Genomic DNA, 26576 nt, shown 5'->3' with positions numbered 1-26576 from the left:
GTATACATATAGCTGATTCACTTTGTTATACAGCAGACACTAACACACCATTGTAAAGCAATTATACTCCAATATAGACGTTAAAAAAAAAAAAGAAAAGCCTAGAGCTTGTCATACTGAGTGAAGTAAGTCAGAGAAGGACAAATATCGTATGCTATTGCTTTTAAGTGGAATCTAAAAAAATGGTACAAACAAACTTATTTACAAAACAGAGTCACAGATGTAGAAAAGAAACTTGTGGTTATAACAGGGGGAGAACGTGGGGGAGGGATAAACTGGGAGGTTGGGACCAACATATACACGCTACTATATATAAAATAGATAACTAATAAGGACCTGCTGTATAGCACAGGGAACACTACTCAATACTCTGTAATGACCAATATGGGAAAAGAATCTAAAAAAGAGTGGATATATGTATAACTGATTCACTTTGTTGTACAGCAGAAAGTAACACAACATTGTAAATCAACTATACTCCGATAAAAATTTTAAAAAAGAAATTAAAAAAAAAAGAAAAGCCAGAAAACTGGATTTTTATTTGAAATCTCACCTTCTTTAAAAGGTCGGCAACACACCTAAAACCCCCTTAGAACGCTGTTCCAAGAGCCTCTCTGCGATTGACACTTCGCAGTCCTGTATAAAAACCTTTCATTAAGGCAATGGAAGAGGGAACAGTGTTATTAGCACAGCAGACGGAAGGAAAAGGCAAATTGCAAGTCAGTGGCAAAGGGTTTTTATGAGAAAACTTCTCTAGAGCCTCAACATTGGAGCCAAGCTCTGAAGCTAATGTGTGTATGTCAGAAGGTTACTAACCTCAAATCTGGAAGTTAAAACCAGAGTTCTATCAAATAATGATTAATAACAGTTGAAGCTGAATATGAAATAACTTCTACACAGCAAGAGGTTAAATATTTATGCTGTTATTTGAATCAGAAGTAATACTCTGGTAGAAATTTCATGAATGGCTGAATGATGTGTTTTCTGCTGGGTCTCTCTGTGATTTGCAGGTTTAAGCAGTTGGTCCACATGATCATAAGTCAGGTGCCATTGCTCACCTGGGGACTGCTATTGACATTCTGGACATAAGGTCTAGAAAGAAAGGAGAAGCCCTTTTAGGGCAAACCTCGCAACCTCTCACTTAGAACACGATGGGAATTTTCAGTAGTATTGGAGTTGCCACACTCTGTTGAGTTTGGAGTTTGCTTCCTCTCACAGTAACCTTGCTTGAGGTAGTATGTTTATTACCCCCAACTAGCTTCACAAGCTGTAATATACAGGATTCTATTGCATCCTGGTGGTGGGTCAGATTTTCGTCCAGCACTGTTCATTCCCAGCCACCTGCACCCTCACGGACAGAGCATACTTCCCTGGCCTTTGGTTTCAGGTGTGGCCTTGCTTTAGTCAATCTTATGTTAAGAGACCTGATGTGATCAAGGGCTGGAAAGCACTTGTGTGACTGGGCGTGTTCTTTTCACTCTGCCATCTCAGGGAGATGCACTTTCTGTAGGTAACTACTGCCTCTGCAGCCTGGGAGGAACACATACGGAGGCAGACCCAGCCGCGTCCATGGCTGAGGCAATGTGCCCCACGAAGCCCAGCCCAGGTGAGCTGCCCCAGCCAACTCGCAGGTGTGAGAGAACAAACAGATGTTCTTTTAAGAAACTGAGTTTGGGGAGTGGTTTGTAGTTTAGCACTATTCTAGCACTAGCTAATTGATACCATCCTTTTCAGAGTGAATTAGGCTTTTCGTCTTTTAACTGGTCCCTATAATTAGTCTGCTTAGTTGGGGTGTAAGAGTTCCACTCGGGATGTGGGGATTAGGTATTTTAAGGATTGCGAGAACTGGACAGTAGTCAGAGGGTCTAAGTTAAGCAATGGGTGTACTTTATTTTTTTCTTCCTTTTTTTTTTTTTTTTTTGCGGTACGCGGGCCTCTCACTGTTGTGGCCTCTCCTGTTGTGGAGCGCAGGCTCCGGACGCACAGGCTCAGTGGCCATGGCTCACGGGCCCAGCCGCTCCGCGGCATGTGGGATCCTCCCAGACCAGGGATCGAACCTGCGCCCCCTGCATTGGGAGTGTGGAGTCTTACCTGCTGTGCCACCAGGGAAGTCTCAAGATCTGGCTTTTCAGATCCTCTTTCCCCTCAATTACAGGGTCTCATTTGCATGACTTGGATCAGGGACAGCAACCCTAGTTCAGTTAGGCATCTCAGGGGCACGGGGCTGGCACACAGTAGGCTATCAGTAGATGTTTGCCCGATCGATGTTTGTAGAATACCTGAGCTGATTGATTTTCCCTAGAGTGACATTTCACACATGCTATTTATTACTCCTCTGGACGTCCCTCTTTCAACTCTCTTTGCCTTCGTGTTCCCAATCTTCATTCTCTCCTGTTTTTTCTCTTTGAGAGCTTGGCTAGCACTGGTTCCTAGTGGTCCCACTGTGAACGGCAAGGGGGCTGTTTGTGGAGGTTGTGTAAGAGGGATGCCCCTGCAGTGCTGGTGACCAGACGACGGTGCCCTGTTGTGCCACTCACACGTGCGGTGCAAGCAGATGTTCCCCTCGGGTACTGAAGCCTTATTGTGAAGGAGCTCGGAGACCCAAGCAGAGAGCCAGACCCACCCAGAGACAAGAGGAATTAGAGATATAAATTCAGCTGCAGTGGCAAAAGGAAATCTGGGTCCCCTAAAGCAGGTGACAGTGCCGGTCACCTTGCTCCTCCAAAGTTCTCACACACCCCAGGTGGAGAGCTGGGGATCCAGAAGGCGACTCTGTGAGTCTGTCTTACTCCTTAGGAGGGGTGGTCGGCTTGCAGGGGCTCCTTTTCACTGGGCTAACGGAGGATGTGGCACACAGGTGCCCGATGAACATGGGACAGCTAAGCACAGGGCAGAGGGTGGGAAGTGTCCTGTAGGGTCAGAGTCCTCGGGCCCAGGCTGCCGGGAAATGCTTCGGAAGGCGTCACTGAGCAGGGGGGGTGGCAGCTCTTGCAGGACACATCTGCCCTCACCTCTCACGGCTTCTGTAGATGATGTGCTCTTCCGTAAGCAAAGATGGTGCCACTAACCACGTGAGCATGTGAGCCGGTGCTCCTCCTGTGATGAGTCATAAGGAAGCTGCATGGCTAATTAAACGAACACTGACGGGCTAAGGCGGGAGCTTCTCAGTTCAAGTGTTGTCTCTGTTTCTGGCAGCTTTCAGACTTTATGCCCTCATTTAACTTCTCGAAGGATCTCAATTTCCTCAGCTATGAAAATGAGACTCCGTAAGGTGGCTTACCTTCCATTTCTAACATCGGACAAATGAATTCCTTGGGTGGGACTGGAAGTTGATATCCTATGTTCATGTCTCAGCTCTCCGTTAACTTCCCACTCTTTTGACCTCACTTGTCCTCCCATAAAAATAAATTTTTAATCTAAAAAAAAAAGACCATTTCTAGGTTGATTTACCTTTGACCTTCATCTAGGACAGCACAAAAACGTTAATCTTGAAGAAGAGGGTACTTCTGTTATTTTTTTCCTTTTCTTTTTTTCCCTGTGACCATATGAAATTGGGGCCACTGGCTGGTTTGACAGGTGTGTCTTGAGGATGTGATACAGTGGAAAATTCACAACATTTCCCTGAATATATTATTCTAGTATTTGAAATGCTTCCCTATTTCGGCCCTATCAGCTTTTTAAATATCATATTTTCTTCACACCCTGCATTCCAGCCACTCCAGAGGATCCACTGGGGTCCTCCCGGCCTCTCACGCCCTTGACTTTCTTATGCTTTTCTTTTAGGTTGAAATGTCTTTTCTCCTATCCCCACCCTGCTCATTTTCTTTTCCCTCCACTTGGGGTTTTTTTTTAAAGTACCTTCTCAGATGTCAGTTCCTGGGTAAGCTTTCCTCCACCTGCCCCTGGCCCAGTCCATCAGGAAGACACAGGCACATCCTTGCCCGTCCTCCTCCTTTCCTGGTCCACAGTTGTGTGATGTTTAAGCGCATTGCAGTTGCTGCTTCCTGGAGGCCCCTCCCCTTCAGGCAGGGCCTTGCCCCTAGCGAGCACCTTTACAATATCCAGCCAAGTCACTTTGGATTAAAGGGCAAGCGGACGTAACAGCTCAGCTTGAAAAAGTGAAGATAAGGGTCAGCGAAGGTGAAAGCCCATCCCCCCCAGGTGAGCAGGGCTGGTGCTGTGAGGGTCCCCAAGCCATGCTTGAAGAGGTTTGTCCTCTCGTCCCAGGACCTTGTGTTCTTTCAGTGCATTTTGGAACAGATGGGCGCCTTCCAAACCCCGAAGTCGAGAGCTAAGACGGGAGGCGGGGGTAAGGGCAGCCGCTGAGCACAGCAGAGCAGTGAGGGGGGGATGCGCAAGGGGTACAAGTGCATCCCAGAGACAGGGTCACCGCGTGGCTCGCCAGTGACACGGCCTCCCGGTCACACGGCGGCCTCACACGGCACGTACCTAATGACAGACGTGTGTGACAAACCAGGACAGACAGCAGGCTGGGGAAGCCTGGGGCAGCTTCAGCAGGTCTGAAGTAAGATATGAAACTCAGCCCCCGGAAGCTGGGGACGCCGTCCCACCTCACGTTCTGTTCCTCTAGGAATCAGGCAGGGCGGGTGCCACATGAACCCTGACCGGCATCCCCTCCACCCACCCCAGAGGGGCTGAGAGAGACCGAGACTTCGGGGCTGTGCCCCGCTGGTCCCAAAGAGTGTGGAGGGGTCCACTGGAGCCTGGGGAGGGGTCAGGATGCCGGACACCACATCCTCAGATACCCGGCTGTCTTATCTGGAGCCTCTGGGGGCTGCTACCAGGGCGCGGTGGTGGAGAAGGGACCGTTCTGCTCTGCTGTCACTGTGGCAAAGCCTCCGTGCCTAGGAGGGACACTACTTCTTGGCATCCTCCCTTCATAAGGGTAACTGTTCTTGCTTTTTTTATTGAAGTGTATGGCTGATGTACAATATTGTGTTAGTTTCAGGAGTGGTATACACATTATTATATAATCATTCAGCAAGTGATTCAGTTATGTCTATACTCTTTTTTCAGATTATTTTCCATTATAGATTATTACAGGATATTGAATATAGTTCCCTGTGCTATACAGTAAATCCTTTTTGTTTATCTATTTTATATATAGTAGTGTGTATCTGTTAATCCCATCCTCCTAATTTATCCCTCTCTCCTCTACCTTTCCCCTTTGGTAGCCATAAGTTAGTTCTGTATGTCTGTGAGTCTGTTTCCGTTCTGTAAATAGATTCTTTTGTTTTTAGATTCATTATTGTTTAGATTCCACATGTAAGTGATATGTAATATTTGTCTTCGTCTGACTTACTTCACTTAGTATGATAATCTCTAGATCCATCCATGTTGCTGCAAATGGCATTATTTCATTCTTTTTTATGGCTGAGTAATATTCCATTGTATATATGGACCACATCTTCTTTATCTGTTCATCTGCTGATGGGCATGTGTTGCTTCTATGTCTTGGCTATTGTGAATAGTGCTGCTATGAACATGTCATTCCTATTAGAACAGCTAAACTTAACAGAGAATGTACTGAATGCCAAGTACTGTACGAAGCCCTTTATAGGATTATCTGATTTAATTCTCCCAACAGTCTTATAGGGTGGGTGCTCTTATTATCTCCATTTGACAGATGAAATGGTTAAGGTTTAAATTAGTTGAGTAACCTGCCGATGTTCACTCAGCTAATAAGACAGGACTGAGGCAGGGACTCAGACCTAACTGTCCTGCACTTTTAGCCTCACTGTACTTTGTTCACCCAAAACCTGGAGAGAAAAACAGGAAGCAGGGCCACAGTGCGGGGGGGGGGGCATTTAAGTGGGGACAGGTGACACAGGAGCACCTGAGGAAGCCACTTCAGAGACACCTCTTGTTCATCCTCGACCCAGACGGTGAGAAATCAACTGGGAAAACTTCCGGACCCGCTCCCCTAGTGAGTGTTTGGAGATGGGGCTCACGTAGGTAGGGTCCTCTTGTCTGCCACATGGCATGACCCAAACTTAAGGAAGGAACTGTAACCATAGCAACCATGATATACCCATAGACACAAGAGACTTCTGTCTTAAAAAACAACTGCCAGGATGACTTACCATCGACATGCAGGTCGGGGAGTGAAAAGCCAGTGGAGAAATTTGGTGACTGAAATATTGCCCTTCAACCACGCAAGTCTGAAGTTGTAGGCAAAGGGAGACTCAGGGGTCAGACAGTTCAGGTCCCCTTCCAGGAGCCATCAGTGCTGGGGTCAGTAGGTTTGGCATCTGTCAGCATCACTGTTCTCTAAAACCCTCGACGTCTTGCCTTGTCACATCCTGTTAAAAGCTACAATTTCCTTCCTCTTGCACTGGCTCACTTGCAATGTTAGTAAGCAACTTAAGAAGCGAATTATACTAATTTTGCTTATCCCTGAAGTGTGAAATTTTAGAAGATGGTGCCAACTGAATGATCACGTATGTTTCTCGTGCCTTTTTTTTTCATTTGTTCATTCTTAACAACACTTCTCTGCTGTGTAAATTTCTCTAAGCAAAATGAAGGATGAAAACAATTACAAAATTATCCAGAAGTACAGGTTTCAAATGCCGATAAGAAGAAGACAGAGAATTTTATGGATCTGTAAATGCATATTTTTTGTCCAGGTAAATTCGAAGCCAGTTGTTCGTTGTGTAGAGACACCAGCTAGGTTATCAGCTACAACAAATGGGCACAACTTTTGCTGACGAGGTGAGACTGAAACACAGTTATCACTGAAGGTAGGATGGAGTCTCATCTTGCGCATGCAGTGGAGTCTAAAGTCAGAGCACGTTGATCGTGAAAATTGACTGGGGTCAAAGCTAGCCTTGAAAATTCTTTAATTATTCCATAAAGAACAGTATCTATGATAGGATATGTGCAACCTGGATCATATAGCCATTGACGCAAATTCACTGCATAACAAACAACCCCACAATCTCCATGGAAACATGGAAAACAACAGTAAGCATTTAATGATCGCTCCTGTGCCTGTGGGTTTGTTGTAGCATCTCTGCTCCGTGTGCCTCATTCTGGGGCCCGGGATGGAGAGGTCGTACCTGTTTTAGAGTACAGTCTTCCCACGCTGAGAGCAGATGCACAAGAGAATGAGCCTGGTCACATAAGTGCATTTGGAGCCTCTCCTTGTATCAACGTTTGCTAACACCCCATTGACCAAGGACAGTCACGTGGCCAAGCCCCGAATCAAGGGGCAGGGGAGTACAATTCATGCAGCACGAGGCCACGGCCAGATGTGTTTCTCTAGCACCAAGGAGTCAGGCAACAGGACAAACGGTTCAAGTTGGCACAAGTCATTCAGGTAGAGTATTTTTAATTATATAAAAGACACGGTTCCAGCTCAGTCAATGGAGCAAGTGAAATCTGCGTGTGATGTCATTGCCCCTTGAAGACAACGTGTTTGCTCAGCTTTGGGGTCTGTTTCCTTGTTATACCTGCCCTCTAATGGCCAGGGAAGTGTGGCTGTGAGAAGCAACCCACCAGCTCACCAGCCCGCCTTCCCACCCAGAGGCTCTGAAGATGTCCTTCTCCCTCCTGGCCATCGTTTCTGCTGAACCTTTGGGCTCCCCCTCTACACCCCACCCCCGCTCCTTGCTGCCAACCCGATCCTCGGGTCCCATTCCTGCCCTCCCCCGACTCCCTTGGACCCCATGCTCTGCACCTGCCCAGGTGGGACTTCCGTTTACCCCCAGGCGCTGGACAGCTCCTCCCCTTCCCCCCTGCCCATTCCAAGACTGCCAGAACACTGGACCCAGGGTCACCTGGAAGGGAGGTCACCTGAGACTCAGGGTCACCTGGGAGTGATATTGGACAACACGACCCTTAACATCTCACTTTTCCCTAAAATGTCCAGTAAGGTGAAAATGATCGAATAGTCATGATTCATTCAGGAAAAAACAGACAGGAAGTATTTTGAGTAGAAACAGATTTAATTCGAAGAAGCACATGGCGGTTGAGTAGGGCTGGGGACGTCTGCTCTCAGGAAATCTGGAAGAGCAGGAATCCCAGGGGAGCTGCCACCGGACTCCAGCTGTCTGAAGCACCAGAGCAGGTGGTTCTCCGGAGGGCGTCTCAACGCCACCAGCAGCTGCTGACACCGACTTCAGCTACCTACCCGCAGTGCACGGCTCTTGAGGAGATCGCCCCTCTCCCTAAAACTACAGCAAATCATCTCAGCCGCTTGACAGAGGTGATTTTTTTCCACTTGTCTTTGGAAAACCCTAACCCTGACCCATACTGGGAAAAGAAATTGCAGGCTTTTCTCCGGCGAGGCATAAATCAACCCAGAAGGGGCAGGGATGGTGCTGGCTTGACACAGACTGTGCGGAAAATCCAGCTCACCTTCTTCCCATAAACTTCCAAACTGAAGCCATCACCCTACCACGCTCCTGCCCAGCCCGATGCAAGGGAAGATGTATTCAGCCTGTTCACTGGAGGGGGAAGACACAGAGTTCCATATGTCACTCCATCCTGACCAAGACAGAAAGTGACATTTAAAAAAGTCATCCGGATCATTATGCTAATTCTAGAACTTGCAAAGCTCTGGTAGACCCATTTATGTATTCATTTATCTAAACTGAAGATTAATATTTATAGTTAAGGGATTGTCTTACTTGGATACTAAATTTTTAAAAAAATGTACTGAGGCTTTACATTATTTCAGCTGAATGCAATAGAATATTGAAGTTTTCACAAGACTCCTCTGTACGGTAAAACCTGAAAAAACTCCTCCTTATGTCTTACCTAAAAGAAGGAGGAAAACTCTTCTGGCATTTATTTCTCTCCTATATGGTCTCTTGCCTTTGTTCACATATTATTTTATACTAAAGAAAGCCTTACATTCTAATCATAAATCCTACTGGAAAATCTTAGCCACCATAAACAATGATTCTCACCCCCATCCTCTTCAGTATTAGAAGAATCTAGAAAACATATAGAATATGTTTGGAACAGACAGGAGTTAATTATATATGGCCCCCAGGAAAATTCTTATGAAGTAAAAGTTAAGACATTTGAATTCAAAACCGTTTTGATCCTGGAATGTAACCATTTATTAATTTGTCCATTCATTCAGCAAACACACGTTGAATACTTACCCTGTGCCTGGTGAAGTTGTCTACGGGTCCTACCCTCAGGGTCCCTGTCTGGCAGAGGAGCTCCCAGTTGGGGTACCAAAGTCTCCGAATTGCCATACTTAAATAGCATGTGGCACACAAGCATCCCCCTCTCCAAAATGAGTTAGAGGAAACTCTCTGTGTCACCAAATAGTGCTTAGCTTTCCCCAAAGAATTACCAAAGAGCTCTTTCAAAGTGGTGATGAGATTGTAATTTCCAAAACTGCAGTTACGCTCCAGTTTGTAGAGAAGAAGCGACACTGCCAGCAGGTGGCTCTGGCGAAGCCATGAAGGGGATGGCTGGATGCACTTGGTCTTGACCAAAGGCACTTGGGCGCCCCTCCAAGTTGCCCGGCTTTTGGGGGTGGGGAGACCAGGTGACCGGATTCCATATTCTTCAGAGGATGTAAATGCCTGTGTTGTGATGATTCTACTTTTGCAGAAACATCTTACTGAATCGACTGTTTAACAAGAGGTTGACGTTTATAAATATACCATAGACCGAACTCTGCAAAATATAGATGGGCTCTTGTTTTATAAGAGGATAACGTCATATCCAACAGTGAAGCTGTCATAGAGCCAGAGGACTCTTCAGAGAGCTGCTAGCGTACCACCAGCAGCCGACCAGAGACAACCATAGAAGGTTGGTGCTGCAAGACCCCTTATATTTTAGAGCCCTGTGCCCCGCACTGAGCTGAAGGCTGAGTGGACCCTGGTCCCAGGCTGCCCAGATGATTCTCATCCCTAGGGCACCCCACGACAAGGAGACACACAGTCGGTGCTCAAGATCTTGAGAAGAAACGACTTCCCCATCATCACCCCTTTGCTTATGAACCGTTACCGTCTGCGAATCTATTTGAAACATACCAGAAATGGCATTTTACAAATCACAGAGTTAAATGGAAACACTACAATACTATCTATAGGAAGAAACGCTCCAACACACACATTTTAAAGCAAATCTCATTGCTAATAACTGCAATGTATAAAGTGGCAGCATTAATACAAAAATGAGCCTACAATTTTTTATAATCAAGGGTCTTAACAATACAGTTAATGGTTTGGAGCATAGGGTTCAGGTTAGGTCTAGTTTCAAATACAGTTTCTATTACACACCAGCTTGGAAACTTGTGCAGGTTACTTCACCTCTCTGAGCCTCAGTTTTTTCATCTATAAAATGGGGGTGTCAAAATGAGAGATAATCTATGTGAAGTACTTAGCCTGGTATTGCCATATACTATGTATTCATTAAATGTTAATCACAATATACATAATGTAGATTAAATAAATTGTCACTTGGGTAACAGACAAAGCCTTAAGAGGTTAGTTCCAGTTATCGTGGCCACGATTCCAGGTGGCATTTCCAGCAGTTTTGACATAGTCCTTGAAGTGTAAGCCCCCTGCCTGCTGGATTTCTCTAGAGGTGCTGGAGTCTGTACTCGAAGTCTAGCATAGGAGCTTCTGGTGGTTCACAAAGTTTAAGTTCATTTACCAACACTATTTTCTATTTCTTTTCTGAAAAAAATAGAGAAATTATGGAGCTTCAATACTTTAGCATGTGGAAAACTCAAGGGAGTAGAGGATATTTCCAGTTATGAGGAAGTATGAGTTAAATAATGTACATTAGAACGATTTTAAGAGTTTGGCCGGTCTAGCCGATGTAACCACGAGTTGGATTTTCCTGTTGGTCTCGGCACCAAGACTCCAAGGCCAGGCTGGCCAGAAATGTCCAGGATGAAACCACATGAAGCCCGTGGACATGGCTGGTTCTGAGACTCAATTCAAAAAGAGAGACCTCAGCCAGGGGGAGAGGCACCTGTGCATCACAGGTGGGAAGTGGGCAACAGGTCATTATTCTGGGTTAAGGGTTAGTCAAGGGTTAAGTCTGAAACCTGCCTCTGTCCAGCCCCACTTCTTACTGGCTGTGTGACCTTGGGCAAGTCACTTAACCTTGCGAAGCCTCAGTTTTGTTAATGGTAAAGCCAGATGTTCTTAATCACGAGCCTGGCCCAGAGCAAAAGCATAATAAATGTGATCATTATTGTGATGAAGAGATAACTCAGTGAAGACATTGAGACCTGCAAACAAAAGCCCCAGCAAACCAAGAGGCCATGGGTAGGGCGGGCTCCACACAGCAGGGCTGGGGGGCCTGGATCAGCTCCTATGGGAGAAGGTGAAGACCCACTTCCCTGCTCTCCACATTCCTGCCATTTGCCGTCACTCCTGCCTGATTCAGGCTCCTGTCATCTCATACTGGGACCTCAGTGGTCTCCTGGCCTCCTCCAGCCATCCCCATGGCAATCCATCCTCCCTGGTACTACCAGAAGACATTTCCTATGACCAAGTTGCAAACCCTCTGAAAACACTTTGACAGCAGTTCTAGCAAGATCCTGCCTAGACTCCTTGGCATGGCCATTGCCTTCCATGACCTGGCAAGGGCCTCCCTCTCCTGTCTCACCTGCACCCATAGCACATGGGCGAGCTAGGAGCCAGAGAAAGGCAAGCTGTACTCTGCAACTCCCCAGACGATGAGACACTTGCTGGGGGCAGAGAAAGGACATTTACCTAAGCACTTACCTTATATCAGCTCTCACCTGCATGCACAGCAGAGTCACCTGGGGAGTTTCTAAAATGTGCCAATGTCCAGGCCACACCCCAGACCGACTATATCAGAGCCTCCGGAGTGGGACCCTGGCATCAGTATCTTTAAGCGCCTCTGGTCATTCCAATCTGCGGCCAAGTTGTGGACCACAGCTATACACTCACTCTCCTGTTTTATTTATTTATTTTTAAATTTATTTTTATCGGAGTATAGTTGATTTGCACTGTTGTGTTAGTTTCTGCTGTACAGCAAAGTGAGTCAGTTATACATATACACATATCCACTCTTTTTTAGATTCTTTTCCCATATAAGTCATTAGGGAATATTGAGTAGAGTTCCCTGTGCTATACAGTAGGTCTTTATTAGTTATTTATTTTATATATAGTAGTGTGTATATGTCATCATTCTTATCTTTTAAAGGAAGGAGTCTTATCACTTATTTGAAGTCCAAATACGTCAGCCTCAAATTTTAACATCAACCACCTGCTAATCATTGCTTACTTTGGGGAGGAACAGCCATCAGTTTCAGGAAGTGGGTGTCAGGGCAGTGAAGATGCGAGATCAATTCAGAAAGTCGGAGGCCAGCCCATCTCCGGCAAGACCTGTGGTTTTATGAAAACCCTCCTGGATGTCAAGGAACGGGAGCCCTCGTGGCCCGGGCAGCTAGGTGGACAGCCTTGTCCCGTCCAGCTTGGCTCAGCAGGACCCTAGAGGGGAGGGAGGAAGTGACTCAGGGCTGCCCTCTTTCCAACAGCCCAACAGGGCTGTAACCTTTTGTGAAAGGACAGGTAAAAATAGCAGCAGGACTTGAGGAAGAGCTCAGAATTTTTAGCTTCTGAACCATCCAATTATATAACCGAGGAGGGTAAGCGATCCGAAGAAGGGCGGGTACGAATCATTCGTCATCCTGTGCGTACCCTGGGCTGGGCGCCCTATGGGGCTCTTCTCACTCAGTCCTCACCAGGACCCCGTGAGGTCGGTGTGTCATCTCCCTTTTATAAACGAGGGCCAGTGACTGAGAGCATGCAAACAGCAGAGCTGCGGCGACTCCTGGCACCTGCGCGTGGAAGGCCCGCTGTGCCCATTTGCTAGTCAGCTCCTTGCATTGCGCGCCCCCGGTTCAGGCCCAATACAGACACGGAGGCGGGGACTTCTCCAGGGACCACCACACGCCTGGCTGCGTCCTAGCACCCGTGTAACGATGTGGAGAGAGGTGAGAGCAGGGCTTGAAGCAGAAATTCTTACTTCTCAGCCCCTTTGCTGGTTCCTCCTCTTTCTCCAACTTCTTTTTTTTTTTTATAAGGAGATTAAAAACAAAAACATACATTTATTTATTTTGGCTGTGCCGGGTCTTAGTTGAGGCGTGCAGGATCTTCCCTGCGGCATGCTTTAGTTGTGGCACGCAGACTGTTAGTTGCAGCATGCGGGATCTAGTTCCCCGACCAGGGATTGAACCTGGGCCCCCTGCACTGGGAGTGCAGAGTCTTACCCACTGGACCACCTGGGAAGTCCCTCTCCCCGACTTCTTCATGTCGGGGTGCACTGGGGCTCAGTCCCCGATCCTCTTCTCCGTCAAGGCATTTTCTTACTTCAAATCCACCCATGTACTAATCCTCCCCATTTTACATCTCCAGCCCAGATCTCTTGAACCCCAGATGTGCTCTGCCGACCCACCGTCTCCCTTGGGCATCTAATAAACCTCTCAGATCCATACGTGGGAAAGCTGAACTTGCAGTCTCTCCTCTAACACCTTCCCCACCTGCAACCTTCCCCATCTTAGCTGATGGCAACTCCATCCTTACAGGTGTTCAGGCTCACGAGTCTGGACTCTACTTTCTTTCACAATCCATCCAGCCTTCCAAGAAACCCTACTGACTCCGCCATCAGCATATACCCAGAATCTGACAACTTCTTATATTTCCACTCTTAAGTTCAGGGGGCTGGCTGTCCAGGATCAAAGGTGCTGAGAGATCTGGTATCCGGTGAGAGTCCTCTTCCTTGTCTGCTGACGGCCTTCTTCTCCTTGTATGCTCACGTGGCTGAGAGGTAGAAATCATTTTTTTTTTAACATCTTTATTGGAGTATAATTGCTTTACAATGGTGTGTTAGTTTCTGCTTTATAACAAAGTCAATCAGTTATACATATACATATGTTCCCACATCTCCTCCCTCTTGCGTCTCCCTCCCTCCCACCCTCCCTAGCCCACCCCTCTAGGTGGTCACAGAGCACCGAGCTGATCTCCGTGTGCTATGCGGCTGCTTCCCACTAGCTATCTATTTTACGTTTGGTAGTGTATATATGTCCATGCCACCCTCTCGCTTTGTCCCAGCTTCCCCTTCCCCCTCCCCGCATCCTCAAGTCCGTTCTCTAGTAGGTCTGCGTCTCTTAAACACGTTATTTTCAGTGTCTTCATATATATTGGTGCTGTTATTTAATGTCCTGATAGAACCCTTAATGGCAAAAGCCCCATGAGGACGACAATATACATGTTTTGCTGGTCACTGGATTTCAGGCACTAACACAGTGTACATAGCAGGGATGTCATAAATATTTGATGAATAAAGGAAAGGAAAAAGGAATAAGGAAGGCAGGTGGGAAGGAAGAAACTAATATTCTCAACCAAGCTCATTTACTATGATGAGTTTTGTGGGACATGGAAATATGGTTTTTTGTTGGTTTTTTTTGCGGTACATGGGCCTCTCACCACTGTGGCCTCTCCCGTTGTGGAGCACAGGCTCTGGATGCGCAGGCTCAGCGGCCATGGCTCACGGGCCCAGCCACTCTGCGGCACGCGGGATCCTCCCGGACCGGGGCACGAACCCGTGTCCCCTGCATCGGCAGGCGGACCCCCAACCACTGCGCCACCAGGGAAGCCCTGGAAATATGTTTTTAATACCAAACTTTTCTTTCTGTATTTAACTACGGTCCTAAATCTGAGTTGCCACAATGCACGACTGACCAGTGTCTGCAGAATGTGAGCTGCACACACGGCGTGGATATAATTTAGGCATAGATTTGTTTCTAAAAAACACGGAAACATTAAATTTAGAAGTTGGGTTTATCCAGACAAAGCCTAATAGATTTGCTAACCAAGATATTTACAAACGCAGCTGAACTTAGATAATTTAATATCTCCTAGTTCGGGGCAGGCAAAACACTCAAGGGCACAAGAAAAGATCTACAGTTGACAATAAATAAATAAAGTTATGTAGGCACACAGGCTTCAGTAGTTGTGGCACATGGGCTCAGTAGTTGTGGCTCGTGGGCTCTAGAGCGCAGGCTCAGTAGTTGTGGCGCACGGGCTTAGTTGCTCCGCGGCACGTGGGATCTTCCCGGACCAGGGCTCGAACCCATGTCCCCTGCATTGGCAGGCGGATTCCCAACCACTGCACCACCAGGGAAATCCCTAAATGATGCCTTTTACTTCAAGATGTCCATTTCTGTACGTGGAAACTCCAAGTTTCAGATGTAGATGGTCCCTGGCTTACGGTTGTTCAACTTTATGACGTTGTGAAAGCAGTACGCATTCAGTAGAAACTGAACTTCGAATTTTGAATCTGGATCTTCTCACAGGCTGGCGGTACGTGATGATATACACTCTCGTGATGCTGGGCAGCAGGTGGCAGCTGTGGCTCTCAGTCAGCCCCGCCATCACGTGAGTAAACAGCCCGTACATTTACCACCATTCTGTACCCAGACAGCCATTCTCTTTTTTTACTTTCAGGGCAGTAGTCAATAAATTACACAAGGCAGTCAATACTTTATTAAGGAATAGGCTTTGTGTTAAATGATTTTGCCCAACTGCAGGCTAATGTAAGTGTTCTGAGCATGTTTAAAGTAGGTCAGGCTCCAACTGATTCCTGTCTTAAAAGACCTGTTTTGAACTACCTGAGTCCAGACCCCAAACCTATAAATTTCCTTTCCTCACCTCCCCCTACTCAGATTGTCAAGGTCGCGTTCTCCATCACTGCAGCGAGTCTAACAAAGTTAGCTTTGCTAGAGAGCAGGTTTCCGGTCATCTTTTGAGATGCTGACAGTCTACGAGATGAGTATCGCCTTGTGAAACAAGTTTCAGTTTCATATATGGGCACGCGTATGTGTTTACTGGAAGGTGACGTAAATTGTGCTGCAACTGTGGGTGGTGGTGAAAATATTCGAGAGCCGTTGGTTTATCATTGTGTTCTTCTACTAGAATAAATTTTGTCTTTTCTACCTTAAAAAAAAATAAAGTGGGTGAGGCTAAGGTACAATGCTCAGTAGGTTAGGGGTATTAAATGCTTTTTGATTTACAAAATTTTCGGTTTGCGAAGGGTTTATAGGGACATAATCCCATCGTAAGTTGAGGAAGATCTGTATTTGATTTTATCCGTGCCGACTTGGCCATTATTTGGCCTGGTAAAAGCTGTATTCATTTTCTTTTGCTCCCATAACAAATCACCACAAACTTAATAAGATCAACAACATACATTTATTATCTCCCAGTTCTGGGAGGCCAGCAAGGGTCTCACTGGGCTAAAAGCAACATGTGGGCCGACTGCATTCCTTTCTGGAAGCTCTGGGGGAAAATCCATTTCCTGCTCAGTGGGGTTATTGACAGAGCTCACTCCTTGTGGTTGCAAAACCAGGGTCCCTGTTTCCTCGCTGTCTGTCAGCCGAGGGCCGTTCCCCGCTTTTAAGAGTCACTGCTGCCCTTGGCCCATGGCCTCTTCCTTCACCTTCAGACCCTGCAACTGTTGCACTTTGAATCTCTCCTCTCCCTCTTGTCTCTGACAGTAGCTGGGACATTTCTCCACTTGGAAGGATAGTTTTGGGCCCATGTGCATAACCCAGGGTTCTCTCTGTCTCTCTTTCTCAGTCCTTAACCTTATCTGAGAAGTAAGGTACCACGTTCCAGGGATGAGGAGGTAGACGTCGCTGCGGGGCTGTTATTTTCCCTTCTCAAAAACGTTCATTTGATTCAGGTGTGCTGGGTGTTGAAGAGATTTTCTTTAGAACTTTGAGCTTTTCCGTGAACAAAAAATACCCTCGTGAAGCCTCTAGGCTGACACTTGTGATATTTAAGAGCTTCAGCGTTTGGTTTCTTGGAGAACTCCTTTATGTTTTAGTAAACTCTCGAAGAACGTTGTTACCCTCCCTCGAGCTTTACGCAGAGCCCCAATACCGCTATTTTATTCCTCACGCTGCCTTAGCATCATTGACTATAACGGGCCCTGCTTTTCCTCGTGGCGTACGTTTATTTTCTTTCTGTTAGGTCTTCGCGAGAGGGCACAGATGATACATGTTTCCTATTTTTTCCAGAAGGAAAAAGAAGTCTCCGGCAGAGGGAAAGCATTTCCTCCCTAACTTTCTATTTTGTTTCCCTAGACTTTCAAAGTTTTAAACAGTCCTTGCATCTTCCCTTCACGTCATGAATATAAGCATAGATTTTAAAAAATATTCAAGAAGGAACATACCCAATGTGTTTCCCTTTATAGTCACTGGATTTTTGCACAGTTGATGCCATTGAGCCATTAAGAAACTGAAATAATTGGACTTCAAAACAGCTGAGTTGACAAATACATTGATAATCTGACCAGTTTGGGGTTGTGTAACATCCAGAGGTATTTAAGAGCTGACATTAAAGAAAGGAAAAAAAATCCTGCATGTATCAGTTTAGTTAATTAAAAGACCCTAAACTTCAGTTCCCATTTCTGGTCATGTACGAAATTTACCCATGGTGTTGTCTCTTTTTTACATTTGAGAACAATTCAATGAAGTTTGCTTTTTTTGAATAGGGAAGTGTCTAAACGATAATATCAAGTGAAAAAGAGACTCCAAAACAACTCATACGATGCCGCCCTTTGTGTCATTTCTGGTATGATCAACAAGCGTGGGAGTGTTATCCCATGTAATCAGCATAGCAACACAAGTAACGTGGCTTATACACCATTTGGTTATGTTGTCACTACCTGAATAGTCAATCAGAAGTAAGCATTCTACATAACTTTGGGAAAAAATTCTTCTTATGGTGCTTTACATGTTGAAATTCCATTGTCAGCTGATGTACAAATAAATATTTATTATTTCAAGAGTAAAATCCTGCATTACTAATGATTCCTTTGGAAACTCTTAATTTCATGTACGAAAATGATTATTCAAAGGTTTCCAGTTAACCAAGCTGACGTGCCGTGAGCCTGTGAGTGTCTGAGATTCGAGGAGGTGAAAGAGACAAGACAACCAGATGCAGACACGATCCTGGGTGGATCTGGCTCAGAGAGAAATTGGCTGTGAGAGATATTATGGGGACCATTTAGTTTTCTCATCTGAAGTTGTTGAGTTTTTTCCTTGCTGGGACCTCCAAGGTGACTATAATTCCTAATTAGAGACTCGCTAATCATGCAAAGGTTTATCACAGAGAAAAAAAAATAAGGCTAAGTTACTGCCCACAAGAGAGGAATTTGGGAACCACAGTATGGTAACAACGCTTGACACTGATAGATCACTCTGGAAAGAAAGATTATAAAGTCCTAATAGCTCGTAAAAATCAGCATGTTCTTCATAGAAAACAACAGGAAAGAGAAGATTGTCACAAGGCTGCTTTTTCTTTTTTTGCCTATTCTAAGACATTTGAATCATCAGATTTCCCGTATTACTAACTTACACCACATGAGGCATTCATCCTATGATGGCAGAGCTCCAAAACGTTCTTAGAAAGTGGTTCAGAAGCGAAGGGAGTAATCGCTTCCTCGGTTCAGGTTTGGAGTTCTGCTAAGAGCCCCATCTCTAGGACTCAGTCTACACTTTCCGCCTGACTCCCCGGGAGAAGATTCTAATGAGCCGGACCAGGAACATGAAGCAGCAAAGCCCTTCGACGCACCATGAGTTTAAGCGTCCTTTAAAGGGACTTCCCTGGTAGCACAGTGGTTGAGAATCTGCCTGCCAATGCAGGGGACATGGGTTTGAGCCCTGGTCTGGGAAGATCCCACATGCTGCAGAGCAACTAAGCCCTTGCACCACAACTACTGAGCCTGCGCTGTAGAGCCCGCAGGCCACAACTACTGAGCCCACATGCCACAACTACTGAAGCCCGTGTGCCTAGAGCCTGTGTTCCACAACAAGAGAAGCCACCGCAATGAAAAGCCCGCACACCGCAATGAAGAGTAGCCCCCGCTCGCCGCAACTAGGGGGAGCCCGGGCACGGTGGCAAAGATCCAATGCAGCTAAAAATAAATAAATAAATTTATTTTTTAAAAAGTCCTTTAAAGTAGCATGCATGTTCACTCACTCTTCACTGTGGGACACGGAGATATTGGGCTGTTTGCTTATTCATTCATTCGTCATTCATTTCCATGCATTGATTCATGCCCTCAGTAGTCAGTATTAAGTTTCTTCTCTATGCAGAGATCCTAGCCAAGACTGTAAGTATGGAAACATGTATGAGAGACAGGCTCTGCTTACAATAACAACCAGGCAGGTCCCAGCCACCTTAATTCATTAATTCAGCGCACGTTGGTTGTCTACTTTAGATCAGGCAATGTTCTAGAAGCTTCTATCCTAGTTGGGGTGATTGGTCAGCAATTAAACAACACCTTAAAAGGGGTGTTTCACAAGGAAATGAACAAGGAAAATGAACCTAGTATGAACCATGTAATTGTGTGATTCCACCAAGTGGAGCTTAAAATACATTATCTCGTGGAGACATTTTTAGCAGCATGTTAAAGTCAACCTATAAAACCTTTTTAAGCCACCATGCCTGAGTTATTAAACCAAGTTCCCAAATCACCAACCAACTACCAAATGCATCATTGGGTTCTGGCGGAGTTCTTCAGCCTTGGCACTATTGACATTTTAGGCTAGACAGTTCTTTGTTGCGGGGCCTGCCTTGTGCACCGTAGGATGTCTAGCGGCATCCTTGGCCTCTGTGCACTAGACCCCTGTAGCACCCCTTCTCCAGATGTGACAATCCAAACTGTCTCCAGACATTGCCAAATGTCTCCTGGGAGCAGAATTGGCCCTGGCTGAGAAGCACTGATCTATGGGGAAAGTGTTCCGAATTTCAGGTAGGAACCCTAGAAGCGCACATCCTCTCCCTCTCCAACGTCCTTACCCAGAAGTCTCAAGGAGCTTCTTTTCCTCCCTGCTCCCACTTGCCCTTCTCCTGTCTCTGGTCAGGGAACTAGATCCCGCTTGCATGCCTCAACTAACAGCCACCACAGTGAAATGAATGAATGAATAAATAAATAAATAAATAAATATTAAAAAAAATTCACCCAGGACATTGGGAAGTACAGCCAAGGTGGAACAACCCCTGGGTTGGGGGAGGGGAGCAAGTTGTCAAAGAGGAAGCAACAGCACCCCCCAGAGGCCAGGCCAGTGGTGACAGAAACAATCTCCCAGAGACTCTCAAGGGAGCAGTGAATCTCCCGGAAGTCAGGTAGATGAGACAGATGGGGTCTCCCTCCCATGGAAATTCTCCCTTCTTTGCCAACTCTGAAGGACCAGGGTTTGATTTTACTTAGGAAAGTAGCAGTTTGCTACATGTGTTTATATCATATTACAAAGAAAGAGAGATCTCTCACTGGGATGATATTTGTTAAAAAATAAATGTATGGGGCTTCCCTGGTGGCGCAGTGGTTGAGTCCACCTGCCGATGCAGGGGACGCGGGTTCGTGCCCCGGTCCGGGAAGATCCCACATGCCGCGGAGCGGCTGGGCCCGTGAGCCATGGCCGCTGAGCCTGCGCGTCCGGAGCCTGTGCTCCGCAACGGGAGAGGCCACAGCAGCGAGAGGCCCGCGTACCGCAAAAAAAAAAAAAAAAAAAAAAAATGTATGAGGTATTTCTAAGATAGTATGGTTTCCCACGAAGCGAAAATTAATATATAAATACCACCTTACCCTTGACAGGCTCCGTGTTTGTGCAGATGGCATCTGGTCAGGGGCTTTGACCCAGTGCTGGTTTTGGGCTGTGTAGTACCTTCTGGACTCTTCTACTGTAATCAGATATCATTTCTGGGGTTGTTGACCGTGGGGTGCAGTTGGTCAGAAACCCACCTTTGCCCCAGCACCAAGCTCACCCAGGAGGAACCAGCCAGCCCAACACTGCCGAGAAGTTACTCCCTGTGCAGTTCACAGGGAGGGGCCCAAGGGGGAGGCCCGAAGGCGAAGCCCAGCCTCTTTAGGAGAGAGAGCTACACAGAGTGTCTGTCTGCCCAAGGCCTGGGAAACAGCTTTGCCCTGGGATGTGGAAACTTAGAGGACGCAACAGTGTTGATAAGAATTTATTAAATTGTACAAGTGACAAGTGCTGTAAAAAAAGAAACACACACCCAGACAATGTGATGGTGCCTGTTTGCTGGGAGGATTTCGAGGGAAGGTACTTATCACTTGGCGATGGAAGATCAGAGAAGGTATCTGGGAAGAGGTGATATCGAGGTTGAAACGGAATGACAAGAAGGAATATTCTATGCAAAGATTTTGGGGAGAGGCAGAGGAAATCACGAGTACAAAGGCATGAAGGCTGATAAGCCTGGGGCATCTGGGGCAGAGAAGTTGCTGGAAGGAAGTGAGGTCAGAGAATAAGGCAGATGTTGGGCCAAGTAGGGACAGGCATTTTATAGAAACAGCAAATGAAAATCCAAACCCTGACGGGTCCTCGCGTCTCTTTGCTTCCCTTCCCTGTAGCAGACATACATCTGTGACTTGGTATTCTTCACCCCGTTTCATAATAATGCACCTGCTCAGAAATCACTATCTGTGGTACTGAGCCAACTCCTTTCTTTTCATGTTGACAGCTTTATTATAAAAAGACCCTAACGGAAGTGGGACAAAGCCAAAAAAGGCTACTCGGCCGTATGTAAGTGTGAGCTTTGGAGTTACCACCTCCCTGAGTTGGACGTTTGGAGGGAAGGGTGAACGGTTTTGCGTGTCCTTTGAGTGAGCAGAGAATGGCTCCTTCCTGCCAAGGTGCAAGGCTGCAACAGAGATGGCTGTGTTGTTGTAACTCTGTACTTGTAAAGAAAGAAACACATATTCTTTAAGACAAGCCATTCATCTTGAGGAAGTTTTTTCTGTATTAATTCTTCTTTCCATATGCCTCTATTCATAACTGCGCACAGGCACACGGCCATCCAAAACAGGTTTGTTTTTCTTCTTAGGGTACACCAGCTTTTCTCCTCTGGTCGTGAACAAGGCAAAGGGAAGCCTGACTGGCGTACTGTTTAAATCTGTATGTGGAATGACTATAAAGCAATTAACATTTTTTTTCTATAAATTGCGTGAAAATCAGTCGCTTTCGTTACGGTCAAAGCTAATGGAAAAGAATATAAAAAAGAATGTTTATATATATATATATTTATATATAGTATAACTGAGTCACTTTGCTGTACAGCAGAAACTAACACAACATTGTAAATCAACTATACTTCAATTTTTTAAAAAGCTATGTAATCCTTTATGTTTCCATGTCATTGTTCTCTGTTTGAATACCCCTCCTAGAAGTCAGGAATTGAATCCATTTTGGTTAACCTTGAACAGTGCAACCCACCACACAGGACTGTTCTAAAAGTGCCTGCTGACAGCTCCTGGGAAGAGTGGGACCTGCCCTTCCACCCTCCACGGGCCATTTACATTAGTTCAGAAGAAGCATTGTGCTCCTGGTGTTAGACTCAGGGGGACTCAGGTACTGGGGATCTGCTATCTAAAATTATTTGAGAATCCACACATTCCACTACTGCCCCACCCCTTTTAAAACCTAACAAGTAGGGCCAATGTGTAGGCTCCACGAAAGAAACAGCATCGTCAGAAGATAAGAGTGGTTGGTGGGAGTGTCTGGTGCTATTACGTGACGTTCTCTGTTCTCCTCTCCCTTCAGCCTAGAATCTCGCAAGGTATGATGACCCTGTCACTGATCATTTCAAAATGGTACAAATCACCAGCTGTTTAAAAACAAGATAAATCCATGTTGTACATCTGAAACTAACATTGTATGTCAGCTACATCACAATTTAAAAGTGAGATAAACCCCCAAAGTATGAAAAAATAAAGTTGTCCTAGATGCTGGAATGAAATTTCTGAGGATCCAATCTCTTCCTCCTCTCTGCCTCTCCATCAAAAGGGAAGAACTGAAGTGAGCTTGTTGAAATGGTCAGCTTCAGGATTTTTCAGGGGCGCAGGCTGCAGGGAAACAGCCGCCTGATGGCAGTGTTCTGCCTGGGGTTTCATCACTGCCCAAGCTCACGGCTCTCCCTTTCACAAGCCCTCCCTCGGTCCTGCTTATTAACCTTCTCCATTTTGGGGTTGGATACTTCCAGACTAAGACGGCTCTTTCAGTGAGTCCTAGATAATTCAATAACCATGACCTTTCTAATTCTAGAAGAATTAATGGGCTGCTCTATAGTAGAGTGGACATTTGGACCAGCCGAGTCTAACGTTGGCCCCAGCTCAGGGGTTGTGATCTGACAGGCCTTGTCTTTTGTTCCTCTTAATCTTATTAACCTCTTTGAATACTCTGGGCATAGGCACAGGCTGATGAGTAGCTCCCACATTTTAGGCAAGGTGGTGAAGGCATGGGGGACAGTACAGTGGACTCTCTGAACCAGGCTACCATGCTGGGACCCTGACTCTGCTCGTCACCATGACGTGGCTTCATTCCCCTGGGATGGAATTTGCTCACCTGCAGAACGGATCCCAGTAGGACCGACTTTGTGGAAACGTGTAGCAGGTAAATGAGGTAACAACTGAAAAGCAGTTACAACTGTGCCTGGCCCGTGTTAGCGCTCAGGGCGTTAGCTCTTCTTGTTAGATTTGTTCTTCTACAGTTAATAAAAAGGGCTCTGATGTGGCAGCTCTTCAGAAGAATTTAGAGTTTTGAACCTATTGCTACTGGACTATGCCTTGAAAGATGAATGTGGGAGCCTCTGTTCCTCTGACTCTCTCCAATCACAAATATGTTGGATATTTTAGCTTTGAGTAGAGGCTTGTCAAATACATACACCTTTATTTCCGTTTCTCTGTTACTGTTCCCAGAGACAAATAACGTCTATAGGCCCTCAGCTCCTCAGTTGCCCTGTCTTCATCTTTTCTTCCAGGACTGGAAGCTCACAAACTACATTTCCCAGACTCCTTCGCCTACTGCTTCCTGTTAGTTTCTGCCAATGGGAGGCTCTGGCAGGAGGTTGGGAGGTGGGAAGAAAAGCACAGCAGCCTCCGTTGTCGCAGTGGCCACGGGCTCTCGGTAATGCCATTTTCTCTTTGGCTCCTTCAGATCTAAGCACTGCAGTGGTTTCCTACTGTCCTTGGGTAACATCACTTCTTTTCCTCTTCCAGACTTTCTGACACATTTTAGCCGTTCCCTTGTATTAAGTTACCTCTGTCTGAAACACCTGGACTCTTCTTTTTTTCCTGTTGGGACACACTGATATATTCCCAAACTGCCTCACGGTACCTGCTTCCCGGATGACGGCAATCATTGTTTAAAGTACTTAGATACTTGGCAACCCCTTTGAAGTACTTTGCTATTCACTACACGGTAGTTAAATATCAATAGAGGCAGTCCTTTCTTCTTGAGTGTCACAAATAAAACCCATCAAAATTCACGTGGACATATGCACAAACACCGAAGGATAAAATGAGAGAAAATACCAGATGCATTTTATTAGCCATTGCTGCATAACAACACATCCTCAAACAGCAGCTTAACAACAAGAATCTTTTATTATCTTTCACGGTTTCTGTGGGTAAGGGGTTTGAGAGCAGCTCGCTGGGTGGTCCTGGCTCGAGGTCTCCACAAAGCTGCAGTCAGAGATCAGCTGGGGCTGCAGACATCTGAAGTTCCGACTGTGGCTGGAGGACCCACTTCCAAGGGGGCTCACTCACGGGACTGGCAAAGTCAATGCTGGCTGTTGGCAGGAAGATACAGTTCCTTTCAATGTGGGCTTCTCTATGGGGAAGCTTAAGTCGCCTCACGGCATGGCAACTGGCTTCCCCTAAAGAAAATGATGCGAGAGACTGAGGAGGCTGCAACGCCTTATATGACCGAGCTTTGGAGGTCACGCATCATTACTTCATTCATGTTCTGTTGGTCACACGGGGCCAGCCTTGGTTCGTTGTGCAAAATGACTACACAGGTAGACCAGCAGTCAAGGATCCTTGGAGGTCATCCCAGAGGCTGGTCACCGCATGCACTAGCATAGTCTACACCTGAGGTGATAAGTTCATAATCCGAGTGAAGAGGAAGCAGGGAGAATTCTCTTCCTCCAACAAGGAAGCAGGAAAGTTATTGATTTCAAGAGTTCCTTGAATGAGAGGGAGGGAATGAAGAGAAGAGCATGAGTCTTCCAGGTCTCCCTGTAGCTTGTGAAAGAACACAGCAGCTAATGAAACGTATAGTAAGTTGTTCTGAGAAGCATGAAAAGGATATACCAAGGAGGAGTTGCTTCTTTTCTTTTTCTACCCTCCTGTTTTCGCTATTATTCATTCATTTCCTTTTATACACACTGCCAAGGGCATGTCTGTTCCTTTGATTCTAACCACTGGATGGACTCCATGGCATGCATCCAACAATTTTGTGCCTCTGCTTTCCCAGGGGTAAACTTTCCCAGGCTGCCAGGAAAAAGTTTCTGAGGGAGAAAAAGCATTAGCAAGAAGCAGCCCAGAGATGGGTTGGCATCAGCAATACCTTTCTTTATCCTTCCAAGATTATGATGTACAACTCTATATGTGTGAGGCAAGAGGGGCTGGAAATGTTCTTCACTCCATAAATATCTGTGCCGGGTGCAGTGCTAGGCATTGTGGGAGATGCAAAGATGATTGTGACACAGTCCCTGACCTCAAGGTACTTCTGGTTTAAAGACAAAACAGATCAGCAAACAAAATTAAGAACAACAAGAGGCAACAAAGGGGCCACCCAATAATTCTGACTAGGGGGTCAGAGAGAGATTCATGAAAGATGGAGCCTGAAAGAGTCTTGAAGAAAGAGTAGGATATCCATAGGTGGAGGGAGGTGATGGACGGAAGTGCAATGTTTTTCAGACTGGAAGAACTAAGTGAGCAAAGGCATGCAGTCGGGGAGGACATTTCATTTCAAGGAGGGGCACAGAGTCCCCTATGGCTGCAGGGCATGGGTGGGGACCCAGAGGGCTCCGGGGGGAGTGGGCAGAGTCTGGCCAGATGAGAAGGGGCCAGATCCTGATGAGTCTTCAGTGCCATGCAGGCGGCCTGAACCTCTCAGCAATGATTCAGCAATGGAAAAGCAGTGAAGCTTGTTGAGAAGGGAAATGACATGATCACATCCATGTAGAAAGAGAAGAGACGCTGAGACCAAAATGCATGTTGCTGGCTGGAGAAATGATGCTTATTTAAATTTTCCCCTTGTGGGTCACCTGCAGTTGCTAATTTTTCTACAGTGAGTGTGGATTCTTGGTAAATTTTAAAATAAAACAGATAAAATAATTTGTATATAGTAAAATACAAATGGGGAAAAGGGAGGAGGCCATTGAGGAGGACGCGTCTGTAGTTGGAAGGGGAGAAGCTGGAGGCCAGCGAGGGGGCTGGGAAGCGAGGGGCTGGCGGAGCGGGAAGAACGTTCACACGTTCACACGTTCTTCCGATGTACCTGCCGTGGGCTGGGCGTTGTTCTGGGAGCTTGATGGAGAAATGGGTCAGCAGTGGGGGGAGAGTAGGATGGATAAGGGAGGGGGTTATCTTTTAGGCTTCCAGAGATTTGGGTGTGTTTGTAAGCTGAGGGAAAGGAGCATCTGGAGAACGGAATACAAGATGGCAGAGACAATTTAGTACCTAGGAGGCAAGATCCAATAGCAAATTAGAGGGAATAAGGTCAAAGCACC

The 26576-nt window shown here is 46.2% G+C and overlaps 1 protein-coding gene across 2 annotated transcripts in view; it reads left to right on the top strand.

The window, feature by feature from the left end:
- FARS2 (phenylalanyl-tRNA synthetase 2, mitochondrial) overlaps nt 1-26576 on the top strand; it is a 509124-nt gene that overhangs the window by 480964 nt on the left and 1584 nt on the right. The window contains exon 9 of one of the 2 annotated variants that reach the window (XM_060308099.2): nt 15329-15769. The exons of the other annotated variant lie outside the window; for it this stretch is intronic. Within the exon in view, the coding sequence (XP_060164082.1) occupies nt 15329-15494 (166 nt within the window). The 3' untranslated portion in view covers nt 15495-15769. Of the gene's footprint in view, nt 1-15328; nt 15770-26576 lie in introns of those variants that run through there. 2 annotated transcript variants of the gene reach the window in all.

This window comes from Globicephala melas, chromosome 11 (assembly GCF_963455315.2).
Source record: "Globicephala melas chromosome 11, mGloMel1.2, whole genome shotgun sequence".
Lineage (NCBI taxonomy): Eukaryota > Metazoa > Chordata > Mammalia > Artiodactyla > Delphinidae > Globicephala > Globicephala melas.
Note: the sequence above shows the minus strand (reverse complement) of the source record. Positions and strands in the feature narration are given on the sequence as shown.